Source organism: Oryza sativa, chromosome 1, assembly GCF_034140825.1.
Source record: "Oryza sativa Japonica Group chromosome 1, ASM3414082v1".
In the NCBI taxonomy this organism is placed as follows: domain Eukaryota; kingdom Viridiplantae; phylum Streptophyta; class Magnoliopsida; order Poales; family Poaceae; genus Oryza; species Oryza sativa.
Window position 1 is genome coordinate 41,480,101 of NC_089035.1, and position 17,803 is coordinate 41,497,903.

Here is a 17,803-nt window from a genome sequence, read left to right on the forward strand (position 1 = left end):
TTCCTTAACCCCGGATCAGCCTCAAAAGCGGTAGCCATGAGCCATCACCTCGCATTCTCATCACACATTTCGCCTCAGAACGTTGCCACATGATCATCAGCGGCGTCACTTTCAGAGACCACAGGAAAAAGCAGAAGAGCATATTATATCGAAAGGAAAAATAATGCGAAGAAACGATCAGAATCAGTGGACGATTGATTGATTTCTAATTTCTTCTCACGACATTGAGCAGAGCCACCAATTCAGGGGATGCTCACACTCGTGACCTTGACTTGGAACCAAAGCTAGGATCTTTTTTACTTCTTAGCCGCTTAGTAGTAGCTAGGAATCAGGATTAAATTAAGGTAAATTGTCTTACTCTGATAGTCTGAACTAGTGTGTTACAGCTTAATAACACAAAGTTTGAAGGAAAAACAGGCAGCAGCTTGGGCTGTCCCACTGCAAAAGTCGGTCCAGTTAGCTTCGTGGATCGATCGAAGTATGTGATACTTCACCTGTTCTATGCGAACGGGAGAAGAATTTCTGCAGCTGTCTGCTTGATCAGTACTGTACAAGGCGTCAAGGCTCAAGAATGGAATTTTTTTTTCTCTGTACTACTACCATGCTGTGAACGAGTAACCCTGTTTCTACGTAGCATTAGCATCTGCATTTCAGCATACATGTTTTATCTGAATACTATCAGTGCTGAGTTGCATCTGAAATTCTGAAGGTGCTCCATTTGATTTCTTACAGCTTTCAGACAGTAGCACAGCTGTTATTACTGATGAGAGTTTCAGGCTCTGCTTGAATGTTCAGTTTCCACGGATTGTCGATCGTGTGCTTATCCGAGCTTGACACCTATAGATTAGCATGAACAAACCATCAATCATAACGCCACTTCTCTGCAAACTGCTCGATCTCATCTTCAATCTGTCCTGCAAAGCGAACAAAAAGGGTTCAGAGAATTATCTGAAATAAAGTTCAGAAAAGTGCAGTGCCGAAAGAACATCGCACAACACAAGCAAACATTATTACCAGGGCTATTGTGCTTGCCTTTTGCTCCCCTTTTCAACATCTACTTTTTTTTTTTCTGTTAGTGCCTAACATGAATATAATGGTGGATTCATGGTTTTGGGTTGATTAATCTGTTGTGCTAAGAATGCACAACTCTGTCTTGTCTAACAACCGATAATATAATAGGAGTGTAGCTGCTTTGTCAATCTGCTTAATCCTCTTTTTGTGCAAGTTGTACACTCGATCTTTTCTCTGAACTGATCTGTCGAGAAAAGCTATAGCACTTGTTCCTTTACTAGCACTAGTTCATTACCACTCACTTCTTCCACTAAGAAGGCAGGTTGTTTGCATCATCTCCTTCATCTCCATGTATATAATTTGTAAGATCAAGACTCAAAATGGATGTATTCTCAAAAAAAGACTCAAAATGGACACTGGTTCAGCGAATGTCGCTTCAAAGTTGAAATAGTGAATCCTTTAGGCCCTTGTCTAGATGGGCTGAAATCGCAACCAATATGCAGTACATAAAAGGGCCACAATCTAGTTCAATGCATGTACATTGGCCCATCCAATTATCCAAACTAGTCTAAAAAAATCTTGCTGGTGGTAGTCACCCCACCTATTCTAGTTGTAGTTTTTACATATTACCTCTTAAATTTCATAATATTACATAACAACTAGTTATAAATGGATAACCACACATAAAATTAAATTGATATGAGTATTCCTTTTAGAAAAAGGTGGGTAATATATTATCAAAAAATAAGCTCTTTTAGCATTTATTTTAGGTAATATTATAATAGTATATTTTTTTTCCTTTTATCCGTAGAGCATTTAGCTACTCCCTCCATCCCATTTTAAACACAACCATGAGTTTCTGTGTCCGTCTTATTTACCGTCTTATTTAAATTTTATTATGATTAGTATTTTTATTGTTATTAGATGATAAAAAATAAATAGTACTTTATGAAAAAAATTAAACAAGACGGACGATCTAAATTGGACATGAAAACTTTTGGTTACGCTTAAAATGGGATGAGCAGTTCCTAAAAAAGCCTACATCCATGTCTGGCAGTAAGGATAAGCCCAACTGTCCTACAATACAGCGCCTACGACTGTCCGAGAAAATAGCGTATTACTTTTTAGAATAATCTGTTAAATCTGCCAAATTTTTTTCAATTGCGCTATTTCATCCAAAAAATACAAATATGCCACTTTTGTTGCTAAATTTGACTAGTGATGTCGAATCAATATGTCTGGATTATACATTTCTATACAACTTTAAAATGATGGTGACTTGGTGAGTCATTAATCTATCACCACCCCCGCCACCAACAATCTTTTGAAATGAAGAAATAATACATGAGACTAGAGCGCCTACATGTCAACCACCCTCGCTACCAATGATAAGAAAAAATAATAGTGGTAAGAGGATCCACATATCAATAAAAAATAATATAGAGACTAAGAGATGATGTATCCAAAAAATAATGCGAAAAACATGTAATCTAGTGGTTGCATTGGTTACAGTAATATGAGTAGCACATAAGGTTCTGAGTTCAAATATTTATATGAGCGAATTCCAGATTAGGTTGTTTGAGAAGTTAAATTCCCAATTAAAATATTGTATATATCCGGTTGGATGTAAAGACCAGATAAAGGTTGTTTGAGAGGCTAAATTTACAATTAAAAGGTTACATATATCCGGTTGAATGTAGATGCCAGGTAAAGAATGTCCATGATAGCTGTCAAACTCGTTCATTTTTTATGTGTATATTAAGAAATTTTTTCAGGTTTTAATTTTTTTTAGAGATCAAACTTGCTAATTCCATTAACAAAAACACCGACGATAGCGGTAAATTTACAAGGTAAACACCAACGGTAGCGGTAAATATGCCACACTATATCATTTCGGCAATTAGGACCAGATCCGACACGGATCCCAATCATATGCAGTACTGAATATATAGAGAGGGGCTATTTGAACAGTAATAACAAGTTTAATAGTGTTGTCGATTGTTTACTCCAAAAATATTTCACATAAGCAAAACGGCATAAAAAAACTGATAAGTACAATAGCTGGCTGCTAGTGCTATCTCTGCACAAGTACAGAGACTAAACGAGCTACACCATCATTCAGCTTGTCGCCGTCCCATTGGTCAACACCACTCAGGCCCCCCGAGCCAGTTTTGGACCCCTTAACTTGCGTTGGGGTTTACGCTGCAGCCGGCGATAAATCAAGCGTCCGCTTTTCTCTTTCATTGCATTCTCTCTTTCAACTCAACATAAATATATTTTTGTAACTCTTATAGCCTGCTGAAATAAGACTATTGTACCTGCTAATTTGAGTTTACGCGAACAGTGGTGTTCGTCAGTACTGGTGAAACAGTGCTGGATTTACCGTTTTGAAATGCTGTAGCGATTTACCTTAGCCATCGTTGTTCTAGCATCCGATCTAGTCCGTCCATTTTAAATCAACGGTTGATAGGAGGGGCTAATGCCCACAACTATAGGCTTTGCAATTCTGCATTGGCACAGTCTAATATTTAACTCCCAAAAATTCTAAATTGGGACTATCAAAATAAAAATTGGGCTCATCAACCAGTTAATTCCCTCCTCCAAGAGAAACCCAACAATTAAATTCCAGTAATTTGTTGGTTTGCCACATAAGCATGGGACCACTTGGAAGTTGATCGGCCTCGAGATGCGCTCGTAGCGCAGTGGCAGGGATCGCTGGCATGCACCCCCGTCGGTCCGGATTCGACCCTTGTCGAGCACGCTCACTAGAAAAAATATTTACCTCATCCTTCTTAAAACTATTGTCCATTGACACCAAGTCATTTATTTGTGTCCAACCTTTTTAGTTGATCGGCCTCTTCCCCCCTCCATGTACGCACACCCGATCCTCCTCTCCCCTGCCTGCAGGTGGAGCCACCTCACAGTTCGTCGCGATCGCCTCCAGCCAACCAGTGATCGGACTGCTGTTCTTATCTTAATCTGTTGAAAAACGAAGCACTGAGAGTATACCGTAGCCATTCGTGTTATCAAGGAGGTAATCCCCTAGCCAATGTCAGTGATCCGTTGAGCCCTAGCCAAACGACAAGCTATTGATCATGAACGACAGCTCTTCTGCCGCAAAAAAAAAAAAACCTGATAACTGATAAATGCATGCAGATTTATTCCAATAGCAATCAGTAGCAATTTAGCATCGTTTCAGCAGCATTTCAGAACAGCTGCAGCAATCAACATTTTAGAACAAGTGCAGCAATCAGCATTCAGCAGCACCAGTACATACACCACAGCACATACCCACGAAAAAACATCAGCATATACTTCCTGTTAATATTTACTCTTATACTTCCTGCAAATATTTTCAGTGTATACCCCTATAGCAAGTACCAAAAAAAACAGCATGCACAGATGATTTCAGTGTATACCAACCGACCAAGCCATGGTAGTGCCTGACCTCCCAAACCAGGGAGGCTGGCTGGTCCCCTCTGTCCTCTGTCGCCGCCTGAATGTTGGAGGACGGCGGTTGAGCGGGATGATGGGGAGGCGCCAAGCCACAGAGACCATGCTGTTGCCCCCGTTCCCAATTACCTCTCATTTTCCGCGCACGCTTTTAAATTGCTAAATGGTGTGTTTTTTGCAAAATATTTTTATATAAAAATTATTTAAAAAATCATATTGATTCATTTTTAAAAAAATAATTAGCTAATACTTAAATAATTACGTGCTAAGAGCATCACCAACAGTCTAACAATAATCTATCCCTAAAATTTAATTTTTGAGTTTCCTAAACTGAAAATAGGTGGTGAAAAACCCCTTCTTCCAAGAGATAGCCTAAATTCAATCTCAAAAACTAAAAGTGGGCCCTTCTGTTAAACTACCAACAGAAATTCTAGTTTTTTTCCTTTCCTGTGCACAGAAGGAGATCGCCCCGATACGGGAAGGAGAGGAGAAACGTGGAAGGAGGGGAGAAACGCGTGGAAGAAGGGGGATTGGGAGTCGTTCTCTCGCCCTCAAATACACGTACCGAGAAAATTGGAGATGTGAACTCCAAAACGTCCAGAGCTCTTTTGGGAATATGTTGGACCATTTTTTTTAACCAAAATCCCCCCAAAAAAAAGGATTGGGGATGGAATAGATAGACTGAGCATCACCAACAGTCTACCTATATGATTTCTAAAACTAATTTTGAGGGATTTTAGTCCAAGAATCAGCTCCAACATATCCTCTACTCTTTTACCCAAGTTTTGGAGTTCCCTTCCCCCGGTTCCTCGCTCTGTTTATATGCGGGCGCGAAAGTCGCTCCCAATCACGCAATCCCGGCTCTCTTCTTTGTTCCCGCGCGTGGGAGATAGCGATCTTTCTGTGCGTGAAAGAAAAAAACGGAATTTTCTCTTGGCAGTTTAATATAAGGGCCCACTTTTAAGTTTCGGGGATTGAATTTAGGCTATCTGTTGGAGAGAGGGGTTTTTTCACTTCCTATTTTCAGTTTAGAAAACCAAAAACAAAATTTTAAGAGAAAATTATAGATAATCTGTTGGTGATGCTTTAATGGACCGCTCCATTTTTCGTGCGTGGGATATGGATTCCAACCCAGGTTGCCGAACACAGCTGTACAGAGCGAGAAACCAGGATTTGGGAATCATAACTATTGGGCCTGAGAATTGGGAGACTGTTGGATTAGATTTCTCAAAAAAAAAAATCCCCTAATATTAGGATTGGGATTCATTTAGCAAATCTGTTGGGCATGCTAGAGGAATAAGCAACTGTTTGATCTGTAGTTAGGCACTTTTTTTTTTTTGAGATCGATGTGTACTAGGCAGCAACCATGTTTGATTAGCCAGCACGCGATTCTTGTGTTAATAGTTGCTACTGTAGTGTACTAATATCAATACTGTACAATTCACTGCGTTTGGTTGGTGATGGTGTGAGAACCCATTAGCCTTTTTTATCCTGGCGCGAAAGGCAATGTAGTTTACCAGTTACATTGACCTGGACAGTACTCTAAAGCTCTAAATCTCTAAGTTCAAATATTCACAGTAGCAAATTTTAGATTGGGTTGTTTGATGGATTAAATGGAGAAAATTTCAAATTGAGTTATTTGATGGGGGTAAATTCTCAATCTAAAATGATTTTATATATCCGATTGAATGTAAAGATTGTGAAAAAAAATACCTATCTAAGAGAAACAAAAAAAATCAGCCTCCTTATCCATTGGCCCACTTTTGGACATGGACAAGTGTTTGTATATGCCTGGATGAAACTGGAAATCAAACCACCACAACCACACGTACTCACTCGCATGGCTGCAGCCATTGCCGTCGTCTACCTCTCCCTACTGCTGCTGCTGCTGCATGGCGCGGCGCCGGCAGTTCTTGGCTACACGCGAGGGGATTTCCCGGAGGATTTCGTCTTCGGATCCGCCACCTCGTCGTACCAGGTAGTAGCAAGTAGCAACTCACGCAGCTTCGGTTGGAGCGAGATCTTCTTGGCTATCAGCTGGTTCCTGTTTTCATTTGAGAATTTCTACTGGGCTCTATGAAAATTCTGATTGTTTTGGGTGGTGAAATTTTTGTCTGTCTGGTAGTATGAGGGTGGTTTTGATGAGGATGGTAGGAGCCCAAGCAACTGGGACATCTTCACTCATCAAGGTAATTAACTGACAAGGCTGGGATTCTGCCCTTGTTTTTTTTTTTTGACAAATACTCCCTCCGTTTCTAAATATTTGGCACCGTTAAATTTTTAAGCACATGTTTGATCGTTCGTCTTATTCAAAAACTTTTGTGAAATATGTAAAACTATATGTATACATAAAAATATATTTAACAATGATAAAAAATAATTAATAATTACTTAAATTTTTTTAATAAGACGAACGGTTAAATATGTTTAAAAAAGTCAACGGCGACAAATATTTAAAAACGGATGGAGTATATGTTATTGTGTGACAAATATCTAAAAATGATGTTCTTGTTTGTGATAACAGGGAAAATGCCGGGCAGAAGCACAGCTGATGTCGCCGCCGACGGGTACCACAAGTACAAAGTATAGCTCAATTTTCTCTGGATGTAAATCCTCTTATCAATTTATCTGCTATATTGTACCTGAAGATTTGTGGCTTCTGTCTGATCTGTCCTCAACTCAATGTCTGGAAGGAAAAATATTCAGATGTCATGGCCAAGTACTTTGATGTTCTGAAATGAAAGCTCTAACCTGTTTTAAGTTGTTTTGACATGATTTATTATGATGGTTCAGGATGATTTGAAGCTGATGGTTGACACCAACCTAGAGGCTTATAGATTATCCATCTCCTGGTCGAGGATTATTCCAAGTATGAGCATTTCAGAAGATTTTTTATTGTTGTACTTGTATGCAAGAATTTTCAACATTATTTCTAATTTCTTGTTTTTGAAACTAACGTTTTTCAGATGGGAGGGGTGATGTCAATCCAAAAGGGCTACAATACTACAATGACATCATAGATGGGCTAGTGAAAAATGGTATGCCTATTTGCATTAACCTATGAAGTTTTGGTGTATTCCCTCTCTGGTACCATAATTCTTAATGTTTTGGACAATGACATAGTCTCCAAATATATGTTTGACTATGTTTTTTTTATTATAATACTGAAAAAAATGCCTGTGCGTTGCAATGGGTAAAGACGTTTTTTTAGTCTTATATTAAGAAATGATCAATAAATTAAAATATTGGGATCGCTATGCATTATAATTGAAAAAGTTAATGAAAATCTTTCCTGGGTTTTGAGCCGAAAGCCTTCCTTCCTTTTTTTAGCCCTAGTGCAGTCCGCTCCCTCCATCCGTTTGGCCTGCTTCCCTTCGACCCAGCCACAAGTGGAGCTGTAAGCCCAACTTCCTCCCGAAGTCCCGTACGCGTAAGCCCAACTCTCTCCCGAAGATAGTCCCTCCCTCCGTTTGGCCTGCTTCCCTTCGACCCAGCCACAAGTGGAGCCGTAAACCCAACTACCTCCCAAAGTCCCGTACGCGTAACCCAACTCCCTCCAGAAGATAATCCTGTGCCCGTACGGTTGCCGGAGCAAATCTCCCCATCAAATTCGGCCGAATCTTTCTCAATCACCCAAAATTGCTTGAGGGTTATCGATCCACTCGATCTTCTCTTCCTGTTTTTTTCCAATATCAGAGTGTAAAACTCAGGATAAAAATGACCAGGAAAGATTGCCGTCATCATCCAATTGAGGGTTTTTGATCCAGATTGCCGTCATCATCCAATATTGGTTGAGGGTTTTCGATCCACTCGATCTCTTCTTTTTGTTTTTTTCCAAAACATAAAACTCAGGATAAAACAACCGATGAAGATCGCTGTCATCATCGGCAACTCTTAGATGGAGATTAAATCTAACGAATTACAGACGAATCAAAAGAGAAAATCATCGAGGAAATGATGGGAGAGGAGTAGCGAATTCATTTTTACAATAAAATTGGAGGAGGAAACGCACTATCAATATGACGGCGGCACGGCGCCAGGGTTCAACTCGGGAGACGTGCAGCTAAAACAAATCGGATTAAAAAACCGGATGAAAAAACCAAAAGTGCACAGGAGGTGCGTGGTGAATAGATCGGATTAAAAAAACCGGACAAGAAAAACCAAGAGCCTTAGCGCGTGCGAAAAAAACTCTTTCACGTGCAAAAAAAAATGGAAAAAAATACTGGTGTCAATAAAAACCAAACGGACTTTTTTTTACTGGTGAGAACTTTTTTTTTCCTTTTATTTGGGGGAGTCGGATAATTTTTTTTATAACATTGTTTTTTTTACGGACGGCTTTTTTTTATCGCTTTTTGAGTCGGACTTTTTTTTACGTTTTTGCGTCGGGTTTTTTTTATTTTTTACAGACAACGAAATTTGCTGGTTCTTTTTGAGGAGTAGAGATAAAGATTAAAACTGAAACATAAAATTAAAACCGATTCAAACACGGATGACGTACCAAAATACTGGTAACAACATCTTCAATTTTTATAATAGTAGAGATATATAATAAATAAATATATTTTTACTTTTATTATAGTACTTTGTAAGACATATATATTGTTCTAGTGACTTTAAACTAAATATTTATAAAGCTATTGATAGTCAAAATTATAAAAGTTTGACCTTAATCATATCTGAAACGTCAAGAATTATAGAACCGGAGGGAGTAGTGGTGAATGGTGACAAAACACCTTTTACAATCTAAAACTTAAATAATGGAAATTCGTTTCACACATTTTGACCTTTTTGTTGCACTGTTTTAAACCCTATGGCATTTTCAATTTCTTCAGGGATTCAAGTCCATATCATGCTTTATCAGTTGGACCTACCTCAGGTTCTGGAAGACGAGTACGATGGATGGTTGAGTCCGAGAATTTTGTAAGACCCCTTAACTTTCTCTTGTGCTGATAGTATTGCTCTGAAGTTCATCTTGTCCAATTCTAGTTCGTAAACTTTGAACATTAATAACTAAAATTATAAGCATATTTGGCATGTAAAACTATATAAAAAAATATACTTCAATGCATTTTTATAATATTTTTTTGAACGACCCACACTACAAATATTATATAATATTGGTCTTGTAGACATTAACAAAATAGTTTATGAGTACTAACCGTCAAAGTTTATACAATTTGACTATTTGACTTTATAGTACGCCTTATAAAAACAAATAGAGGGAGTATATAAACAAACTTGTTGGGCACAACAAAGTACTCAATGAATTAACGGCTTTACAAAAAACTAAAAGAGATGCTCCAGGGGCCCAGCGACAGGGAATTGAGCGAATTGATCATAGGATGTTATAGAAATGATCACAAGTTACCTAGTGATATTTCATAGAGAGTGGACCTGAAATCCTAATCTCCAGTGTCACTGCAAACGCAGGGAGGATTTCAAAGCATATGCAGATGTGTGCTTCAAGGAGTTTGGAGACAGGGTTGCACACTGGATTACAATTGATGAACCTAATGTTGCTTCAATTGGGTCTTATGATTCCGGACAATTGGCCCCTGGGCGTTGCTCTGATCCTTTTGGAATAAGAAAATGTACAGTAGGGAACTCATCTGTGGAGCCATATATAGCAGTTCATAACATGTTACTGGCACATGCATCAGTCACAAAACTGTACAGAGAAAAATACCAAGTGAGTTATCATGTATTCAGAATTAGTAGTAGCATTGTTCAATTGGCCAAATCTTTATGTGTTCATAAAAGAGTTTTACATATAGGTCGCAGGAAAAGGAATTATCGGCATAAGTGTTTACACATTTTGGGCTTATCCATTAACAAATTCTACTGTCGATTTAGAAGCAACAAAAAGATGTCAGGACTTTATTGTCCACTGGTATGTCATGTTGACTCTTTATGTTTGCATCTGAATATTAATGTGAAAAAATAGATGGGGCAAACAGAGTTGTGGTGCTCTTTCTAGGGTACTAAGACCCTTGGTATTCGGTGATTACCCACAAGTAATGAAGAACATTGTCGGTTCTCGCCTTCCATCCTTCACAAAAGCCCAATCTGAAGATGTCAAGGGTTCTCTAGATTTCATTGGAATGAATCACTACTACTCTCTCTATGTGAATGATCGTCCTTTGGGTAAGGGCACACGCGACTTTGTAGCGGATATATCAATTTACTACAGAGGTAAGAACTTTTCTGTCGATGAAGGCATTATTGGCTTATTGCTGCACTGCACTTCCCCAGTCATAGGAGCAGGAATTTTTGGTACATTTGTCTAGCGGTAATATCTTCCTTTCAAAGAACTACTAGCAACAACACATAATCAAATACTCCTACAATCTTATGAAATCTACTCATTCCGTTTCATATTATAAGACTTTCTAGCATTGCCTATATTCATATATATGTTAATAAATCTAGACATATATATGTGTTTAGATTTATTAACATCGATATGAATATGAGCAATGCTAGAAAGTCTTATAATATGAAATGGGGGGAGTATGTATATATATGTATTTAGATTTATTAACATCTATATAAATATGAGCAATGCTAGAAAGTCTTATAATATGAAATGGGGGGAGTATGTAGCATGTGCAAAATCTAATCAAATCCCTCTGATTCAGGTTCCAAGACAGATCCACCACCTGGTAAGGTATGGTTTCCCATCGATGTCTGTTAGATATGCTGCTGTGTTGAACTGTTTCAAACCTGAAAAATACCAAAATAGGAATTTTCATCTAATTCAACATATTAAAAGCAAATATGCAATACACACTTAAAAAAGATAATACAATTTGGAAGGAACAAAATTGCACCCATTATTCGAGCTGTGAGTTGTGACAGATCTTATTTTTTATTGCGGAGCGCAGGCCGCTCCAACATCTATTGGACCTGACCCACAAGGATTGAGATTGATGGTGCAGTACCTACAAGAAACCTATGGGAACCTTCCCATTTATATCCTCGAGAATGGCAAGTTATTTGTTGTGGTTCAGTTACTCCACTGAAAATTTGCCAATGTTTATGCAGACTTGTACTGTTCTTTTTTACCTTACATATTTGGTTTCTCTTCGCCCTTCTCTTCAGGTTATGGATCAAGCAATGACACTGTCCATGACAATGACAGGGTTGATTACCTGAAGAGCTATATAGGGAGTATCCTGACTGCACTAAGGTGAAAACATCGCCAAAAAGAGGAAACAGATCGGATAATTTTCAGGCAAATGCTTTGCAGTTTGCTCTGAAATTCTTCAGACATTTTGATCAGGAAGAACTCCTCTCTGCAGGAATGGCGCCAACGTGAAAGGCTACTTCGTGTGGTCATTCGTGGACGTGTTCGAGTACCTGACGGGGTACGGCCAATCGTACGGCCTCTACCGCGTCGACTTCGCCGACGAGTCGCGGCCGCGGCAGGCGAGGCTCTCCGCTCGCTGGTACTCCGGCTTCCTCAAGAACAGGGAGATGGATGTTGATCAGAGTGAGCTCGCCATGGCAGCAGCAGAGTCACGAGCTCAGCAATGAGTTGCATACACCTGATTTGGCAGTAACATTATAGCAAGAGTTAAAATTCTTGAAAGACATTGTAGCAAGAGTTAAGCAGAGAGGAAGTCACCTGGTCTGGCTCTCTGTCACACATATATTTACTCAGGACTTGCTCCTGCACACGAAATACAGATTATGTGGTATAAAACAATGTCATCAAATATTATGAGATTTTTTTCGTAACCATCGTTTGGTATCTATACTCTATAGTACAATTTTAATAGATTCCAATGGTGGTGGTGAGTGATGAATTAGCCACCCACAACCACCAACTCCCTGATAAGTGGGGTCCTTGTTGTCAGGGTGTATGTGACTTCCAAATTAACATATGAAAGTGATGGCAAAAGCAGCTTAGATGATCTATACAACTTTAAAGGATTCCAATGGTGGTGGTGGGTGGTAGATTCACCACTCATCACCACCAACTCCTTGACAAGTGGGGTCCTTGTTGCAGAGTGTATGTGCCTTCCAATTTTCCATATATGAAAGTGATGGCAAAAGCAACTTAGATGATTAGAGAAAAATAATAGAGATAATTTGTTTAGCGCTTCTAACATGTGTATAATAAGATTTTCTTTTTTAAATTTCCATTGCAACGCACAGACATTCAACTAGTACTGACAAAGAGGGTACACCACGTAGGGTTTACAAAACTCAGTTTATGAAAATGCAGACTTTGCGGACCGGCCCAAATACTCAAACTGCTCGGTTTTTAGGTAAGTTCAAGAAAAATCAAACTGAATTTTTGACAAAATTTGACCAGATTTTCTCTGGAATATGGGCCGGGCGGCCGGCGTCTGCCTGCAACCTGCACACGACGACATACACTCTGATGCATCCACAAGAGACAAACGTGGACGAAAGCATCTATGCTTTGCACCGCTCGCCGTATCCTCCCCGTGGCTTTCACCTGCCACCTACTCCACCTAACAAACACTACTCCCTCCGTTTCACAATGTAAGTTATTCTATTTTTTTCATTCATATGTTTAGATTTATTAATATCAATATGAATATGAATAAAGTTAAAATAATTTACATTGTGAAACGGAGGAAGTAACTAATTGGAGATTTAACATCACCTGAAACAACGACGAATTAAGGTGGTGTTAAATCTCCATTTAGTTAATTTTTTTTTACGGAAGGAGTACACACATAGCGTGACACTCCTACAAGTATCCTCCATGCGATCAGTAGTGTAGCGACGAGGGGTGAGAGAGATGGCAGCGTCGACGCCGGCGGCGAGCAGAGAGCGGCGGTGGAGCCTCGCCGGCAAGACGGCGCTCGTCACCGGCGGCACCAAAGGCATCGGGTACCGTGTGCACTCGCCGCCGTCACCGTCTCCTTACACAGTAGTACTACGTGTGCACGCATGCATGGCGGATTGCTGACGTCATGCGTTACGTCGTGTTCGTGTGTTGCTTGGTTTAATTGGCAGGCGCGCGATCGTGGAGGAGCTCGCCGGGTTCGGGGTGAGGGTGCACACGTGTTCACGCCACGACGCCGACCTGCAGGACTGCCTCCGCCGGTGGAACGCCGCCGACGGTGGCGGCCTCGGCGGCGGCGCGGCGGCGCCCGTCACGGCGTCCGTCTGCGACGTGTCGGTGCGCGGCGACAGGGAGGCGCTGGTGGCGGCGGCGCGCGCCGCGCTCGGCGGGAGGCTGGACATACTCGTCAACAACGTCGGCCAGACGCTGTTCGGCGCGGCCGCGGCGTGCGCGGCGGAGGACTACGCGCGCATCATGGCGACCAACCTCGAGTCCTGCTTCCACCTCGCCCAGCTCGCGCACCCTCTCCTCCTCGGCGCCGGCGGCGCCGCCGCGAGCGTGGTGAACATCTCCTCCGTCGCAGGGTTCATCGCCTACCCGGCGCTGTCCGTCTACTCGGCGACGAAGGGCGCCATGAACCAGCTCACGCGGAGCCTCGCCGCCGAGTGGGCGCGCGACGGCATCCGCGTCAACTGCGTCGCGCCGGGCGGCGTCCGGACCGATATCGCCGGCAGCAGCGGCGTGGCGCTGGAGCCGGGGGCGGCGCGGGCGATGGAGGAGAGGGAGGCGGCGCGGGTCGTCATGGGCCGCATCGGCGAGCCCGAGGAGGTGGCGTCGCTCGTCGCGTTCCTCTGCATGCCGGCGGCGCCGTACATCACCGGGCAGGTCATCTGCGTCGACGGTGGCCGCACCATCACCGCCTAGGCAGCTAGGCTAATGAATCCAGAATTCCTAAAACATATTTTGCTTTGCTCTCGTTACCGATCATATAAACCAGATATTTGCTCCAGTCTAGCAAAAAAATATCTCGAAGTACCGGTACCTCACGGTACCAAATCATCTCTGATCACTAGATATAGCTCGGTAGGATAGGTATCGTCAAATCCAACAATTAGAAAAGATTTAGTACCGTGAGGTACCGATACCTCAAGATATTTTTTATTTGATCGGAGCAAATCTCTATAAACCATTATCAATCTACCGCCCTACATATAATTTAGTCCCTCAAAACTTCATTCTGAGGTCATATTTGTTGATTTGTAATGTTTCATTATGTCTAAACAAATCGGATATAATTTACTACCGGGCCAATATAATCTTTAGATACACCTAATGTGCCACATGGACATGGGCAAGATAATGCCCCTTTTGATTTGTAGAAAGAACATAGAAAATTTGAAGGATTGCAGTTCTATTTTTTTAAAAAGAAAATCCTACGAAGGTTTTTGAAACAAAAGATTAAATCTTTTTTTTAATTTTTTTATGGAATGAACAGCCCTATAAAAATATTGGAGAAAAGTTAGTAAGAGCTCTAACCTCTTAAAAAATTTCTTTTAAGTCTATCTATCATTTGATTTTTTTTATCTTTCATGTGGCCTAATTAAATTAAATGACCATTCCTATGTTTTATAATATACTATCAATTCCAGTAGAATTCACATGTTTTTTCTCCCTTTTTTTTTTCAATCCGATGTTTCAAAGAAGCCCTATTCAGCAAAGTCCAAGTCTATTAATGAAAAAAAATAGGTATTATCATATTATGCAAACTAACTCTGATTGCAACCAAGAAAAGAAAAATGAAGGGCTAACCAACCTGGGATTGGGGTAGAGCCAGCTGACGAGGTGTAATCAGGATGGCAAACAATATTTTCTTATTGTTATCAACTTGTATTTTTATAGTCTACAGATCAACCTAATATGTCAATTGGGCTTTGGGCAAGACCAAGCCTACTAATGAACAACTTCCCAATAATCTCTTATTGCAACCGAGAAAATAAGGAAGGGGATAACCAACCTATTGGTTGAATCAGCAATAAATTAGTGGAGTCAGGTGGCAATCAAAAATTTCTTACTGTAAACAACTTATTATAGGAGTTTTAAGGCCATATATATTATTTATATCCATCTAGTGTATCAGGTTGGCAAGATAAGTCGGTAAAGTTTAGGCCAATAAATAGCATTATACGAGCTTGGTATCCCCATGGTTTGAAATTTTGAATTGTATCCGTTGTATCTTTTGTTAGATAATGGATAGAAACCCGACATCTATTTCTATAGTTTGGATATACACACGGCCAAAGGATACATGAGTGCATACACCCAACATCTCGAACCGAGACACAAAGAATAAACAAGCAAATTTGTTGTATCTTTTAGCAAAGTTTAAAAACATTAACACTATACGGAGGGGTAAAGATGGGGTTCACCAGGAGAGGCTCCTCTAACTAACATAACTTCCCACTGACGTGGTCATTTATACGTGGACCGAAGGTGTCCACATGTCTTTTTTTTGAAACGGTCAGGTCTTACTGATGTTTTATATTAAGATGTCCACATGTCAACCACACGTTTCTCTGACTGTACATCAGAGAGTGTTTTGTCAAGAGGAAGACTGGAAGAGCGTAGGGGGAGGAGGAGAAAGGGATCGTCAGTGTCTTATTTGGAGAAAGAGGCGTGCCTTGGCTGGGCCTTGTGCGTCCAGGAGGAAGACCGAATATATTTTGGTGCATTAGAGCTCGAGCACAAGTCGCGCATGGCGGCGGCGAGCAGAGCACGGCGGTGGAGCCTCGCCGGCAAGACGGCGCTCGTCACCGGCGGCACCAAGGGCATCGGGTACGTACCTACGTTCTTGTATGAGATCATGTGTGCAACGCGATGTTGATTTCGCAAGTGTTTGTTTGGTTGATCTCGTCGTCATCAGGCGCGCGATCGTGGAGGAGCTCGCCGGGTTCGGGGTGAGGGTGCACACGTGTTCACGCCACGACGCCGACCTGCAGGACTGCCTCCGCCGGTGGAACGCCGCCGGCGAAGGTGGCGGCGCGGCGGCGCTCGTCACGGGGTCCGTCTGCGACGTGTCCGTGCGCGGCGACAGGGAGGCGCTGGTGGCCGCGGCGCGCGCCGCGCTCGGCGGGCGGCTCGACATGCTCGTCAACAACGCCGGCCAGGTGGTCGTCGGCCCGGCCGCGGAGACCGCGCCGGAGGAGTACGCGCGCCTCATGGCCACCAACCTCGAGTCCTGCTTCCACCTCGCCCAGCTCGCGCACCATCTCCTCCGCGACGCGGCGGCGGGCGGCGGCGCCGCCGCGAGCGTGGTGAACATCTCCTCCACCGCGGCGTTCTACGCCGCGCCGCACCTGGCGGTGTACTCGGCGACCAAGGGCGGCATGAACCAGCTCACCCGGTGCCTCGCCGCCGAGTGGGCGCGCGACGGCGTGCGCGTCAACGCCGTCGCGCCGGGGGCCACCCGCACCGACATCTGCGACACCAGCGGCGTGGCGCTGGGCGAGAAGACGAGGCGCAGGCTGGCGGACGCCGGCGCCATGGACCGCGTCCCCATCCGCCGCATCGGCGAGCCCGAGGAGGTCGCCGCCGCCGTCGTCTTCCTCTGCATGCCGGCCGCCTCCTACATCACCGGCCAGGTCATCTGCGTCGACGGCGGCCGCACACTTCTGTAGCTAGCTCGTCAGTAATCATCAAGAAAAATAATAAGAACAGCATATTGCCAAATAATTTTCCGAACGCAATTCGGATTCGGATTAGGACCGAACACAATACCGAATAATTTTCTCGATATTTTTGTTAGTAATAAGTCTAGCTGCTCAGAGTAGTTAGTTTCCCTTTGTTTTTACGTTGAGTCTTGCACATGATCTGTTCATCATGTTTGTGTGCATAGTGGGCTTGACGCACGCTGCGTTCGTGCGGAGTCCGTGGTGTCGTACGTGGTGTGCTCCAGTTCGTGGGATGACGCGAAGTGGCAAGGAGTGTGGCACGCACAATTAGGAGGCCACTATGGCCACGTTTAACTTTCTTGTAATTTGCTATTTAAGGTTAAGCTCTAATCCAGAAAAGCTGCCAGTTAATGCAGCGCCAAAATACTCTGTGTTGCTCTGTTTCTATTTTGCCAGACAAGCTACAGTTTTTCGTTTTGCCGCTAACAATTGGTATCAGAGCCTTCGGTGATCGCCGGGGTTCCTGATGTCGCTACCAACGCCGCGTGTCTCCCACTCACCACCGCGTCGTCGCTGGCGCTCGCCGTCTCCGCGCCGTGGCCGTCATGGCGGCCGCGACCAAGTCGTGGTGGAACGCGTCATCCGCGAGGCGACCACGAGCAGCGTCGTCTACCCGACACTCACCCGCACAAATTACCAAGACTGGGCGCTGGTAATGCGGGTGAACATGCAGGCCCAAGGTCTGTGGGGCGCGGTGGAGCCGGAGGGCGATGATCTCGTCGACTACCGGCAGGACCGGCAGGCGCTCGCCGCGATACTTCGCGCCGTGCCCGCCGAGATGCTCGCC

The 17,803-nt window shown here is 42.8% G+C and overlaps 3 protein-coding genes across 4 annotated transcripts; all 3 read left to right on the forward strand.

Annotated features, from left to right (window-relative positions):
- The first annotated feature begins 6,256 nt into the window (after positions 1 to 6,256).
- Positions 6,257 to 12,361, forward strand: LOC4326948 (beta-glucosidase 5-like). The gene is made up of 13 exons (NM_001409015.1): positions 6,257 to 6,442; positions 6,590 to 6,653; positions 6,989 to 7,047; positions 7,258 to 7,333; positions 7,431 to 7,502; positions 9,297 to 9,384; positions 9,895 to 10,153; positions 10,239 to 10,354; positions 10,442 to 10,656; positions 11,103 to 11,131; positions 11,349 to 11,451; positions 11,566 to 11,653; positions 11,766 to 12,361. Exons 1-13 carry the CDS (start codon positions 6,260 to 6,262, stop codon positions 11,998 to 12,000), a joined length of 1,587 nt encoding a protein of 528 aa, NP_001395944.1. The 5' UTR covers positions 6,257 to 6,259; the 3' UTR covers positions 12,001 to 12,361.
- Positions 12,362 to 13,183: 822 nt separating this feature from the next.
- Positions 13,184 to 14,534, forward strand: LOC4326949 (noroxomaritidine/norcraugsodine reductase). 2 transcript variants are annotated; one of them, XR_010738772.1, is made up of 3 exons: positions 13,184 to 13,332; positions 13,459 to 14,320; positions 14,424 to 14,534. XR_010738772.1 is itself a non-coding variant. In XM_015760380.3 (2 exons), the coding sequence occupies exons 1-2, from the start codon at positions 13,241 to 13,243 to the stop codon at positions 14,210 to 14,212; spliced, it is 846 nt and encodes a 281-aa protein (XP_015615866.1). In that variant the 5' UTR covers positions 13,184 to 13,240; the 3' UTR covers positions 14,213 to 14,534. The 2 variants fall into 2 exon arrangements, 1 of the variants encoding a protein (XP_015615866.1); XM_015760380.3 differs by having other exon boundaries at positions 13,459 to 14,534.
- Positions 14,535 to 15,513: 979 nt separating this feature from the next.
- Positions 15,514 to 17,380, forward strand: LOC4326814 (noroxomaritidine/norcraugsodine reductase). Its single transcript, XM_015765773.3, has 2 exons — positions 15,514 to 16,120; positions 16,209 to 17,380. Exons 1-2 carry the CDS (start codon positions 15,843 to 15,845, stop codon positions 16,960 to 16,962), a joined length of 1,032 nt encoding a protein of 343 aa, XP_015621259.1. The 5' UTR covers positions 15,514 to 15,842; the 3' UTR covers positions 16,963 to 17,380.
- Positions 17,381 to 17,803: the final 423 nt, after the last annotated feature.

Excerpts from the sequence above, each read along its gene's own strand:
- LOC4326949 (XM_015760380.3), top strand. The coding sequence starts at position 13,241 with ATGGCAGCGTCGACGCCGGCGGCGAGCAGAGAGCGGCGGTGGAGCCTC. Across the intron at positions 13,333-13,458 it reads GGCGGCACCAAAGGCATCGG|GCGCGCGATCGTGGAGGAGC; the intron begins GTACCGTGTGCA and ends TTTAATTGGCAG.
- LOC4326948 (NM_001409015.1), top strand. The coding sequence starts at position 6,260 with ATGAAACTGGAAATCAAACCACCACAACCACACGTACTCACTCGCATG. Across the intron at positions 6,654-6,988 it reads GGACATCTTCACTCATCAAG|GGAAAATGCCGGGCAGAAGC; the intron begins GTAATTAACTGA and ends TTGTGATAACAG. Across the intron at positions 11,452-11,565 it reads CATTTATATCCTCGAGAATG|GTTATGGATCAAGCAATGAC; the intron begins GCAAGTTATTTG and ends CCTTCTCTTCAG.
- LOC4326814 (XM_015765773.3), top strand. The coding sequence starts at position 15,843 with ATGTCAACCACACGTTTCTCTGACTGTACATCAGAGAGTGTTTTGTCA. Across the intron at positions 16,121-16,208 it reads GGCGGCACCAAGGGCATCGG|GCGCGCGATCGTGGAGGAGC; the intron begins GTACGTACCTAC and ends CGTCGTCATCAG.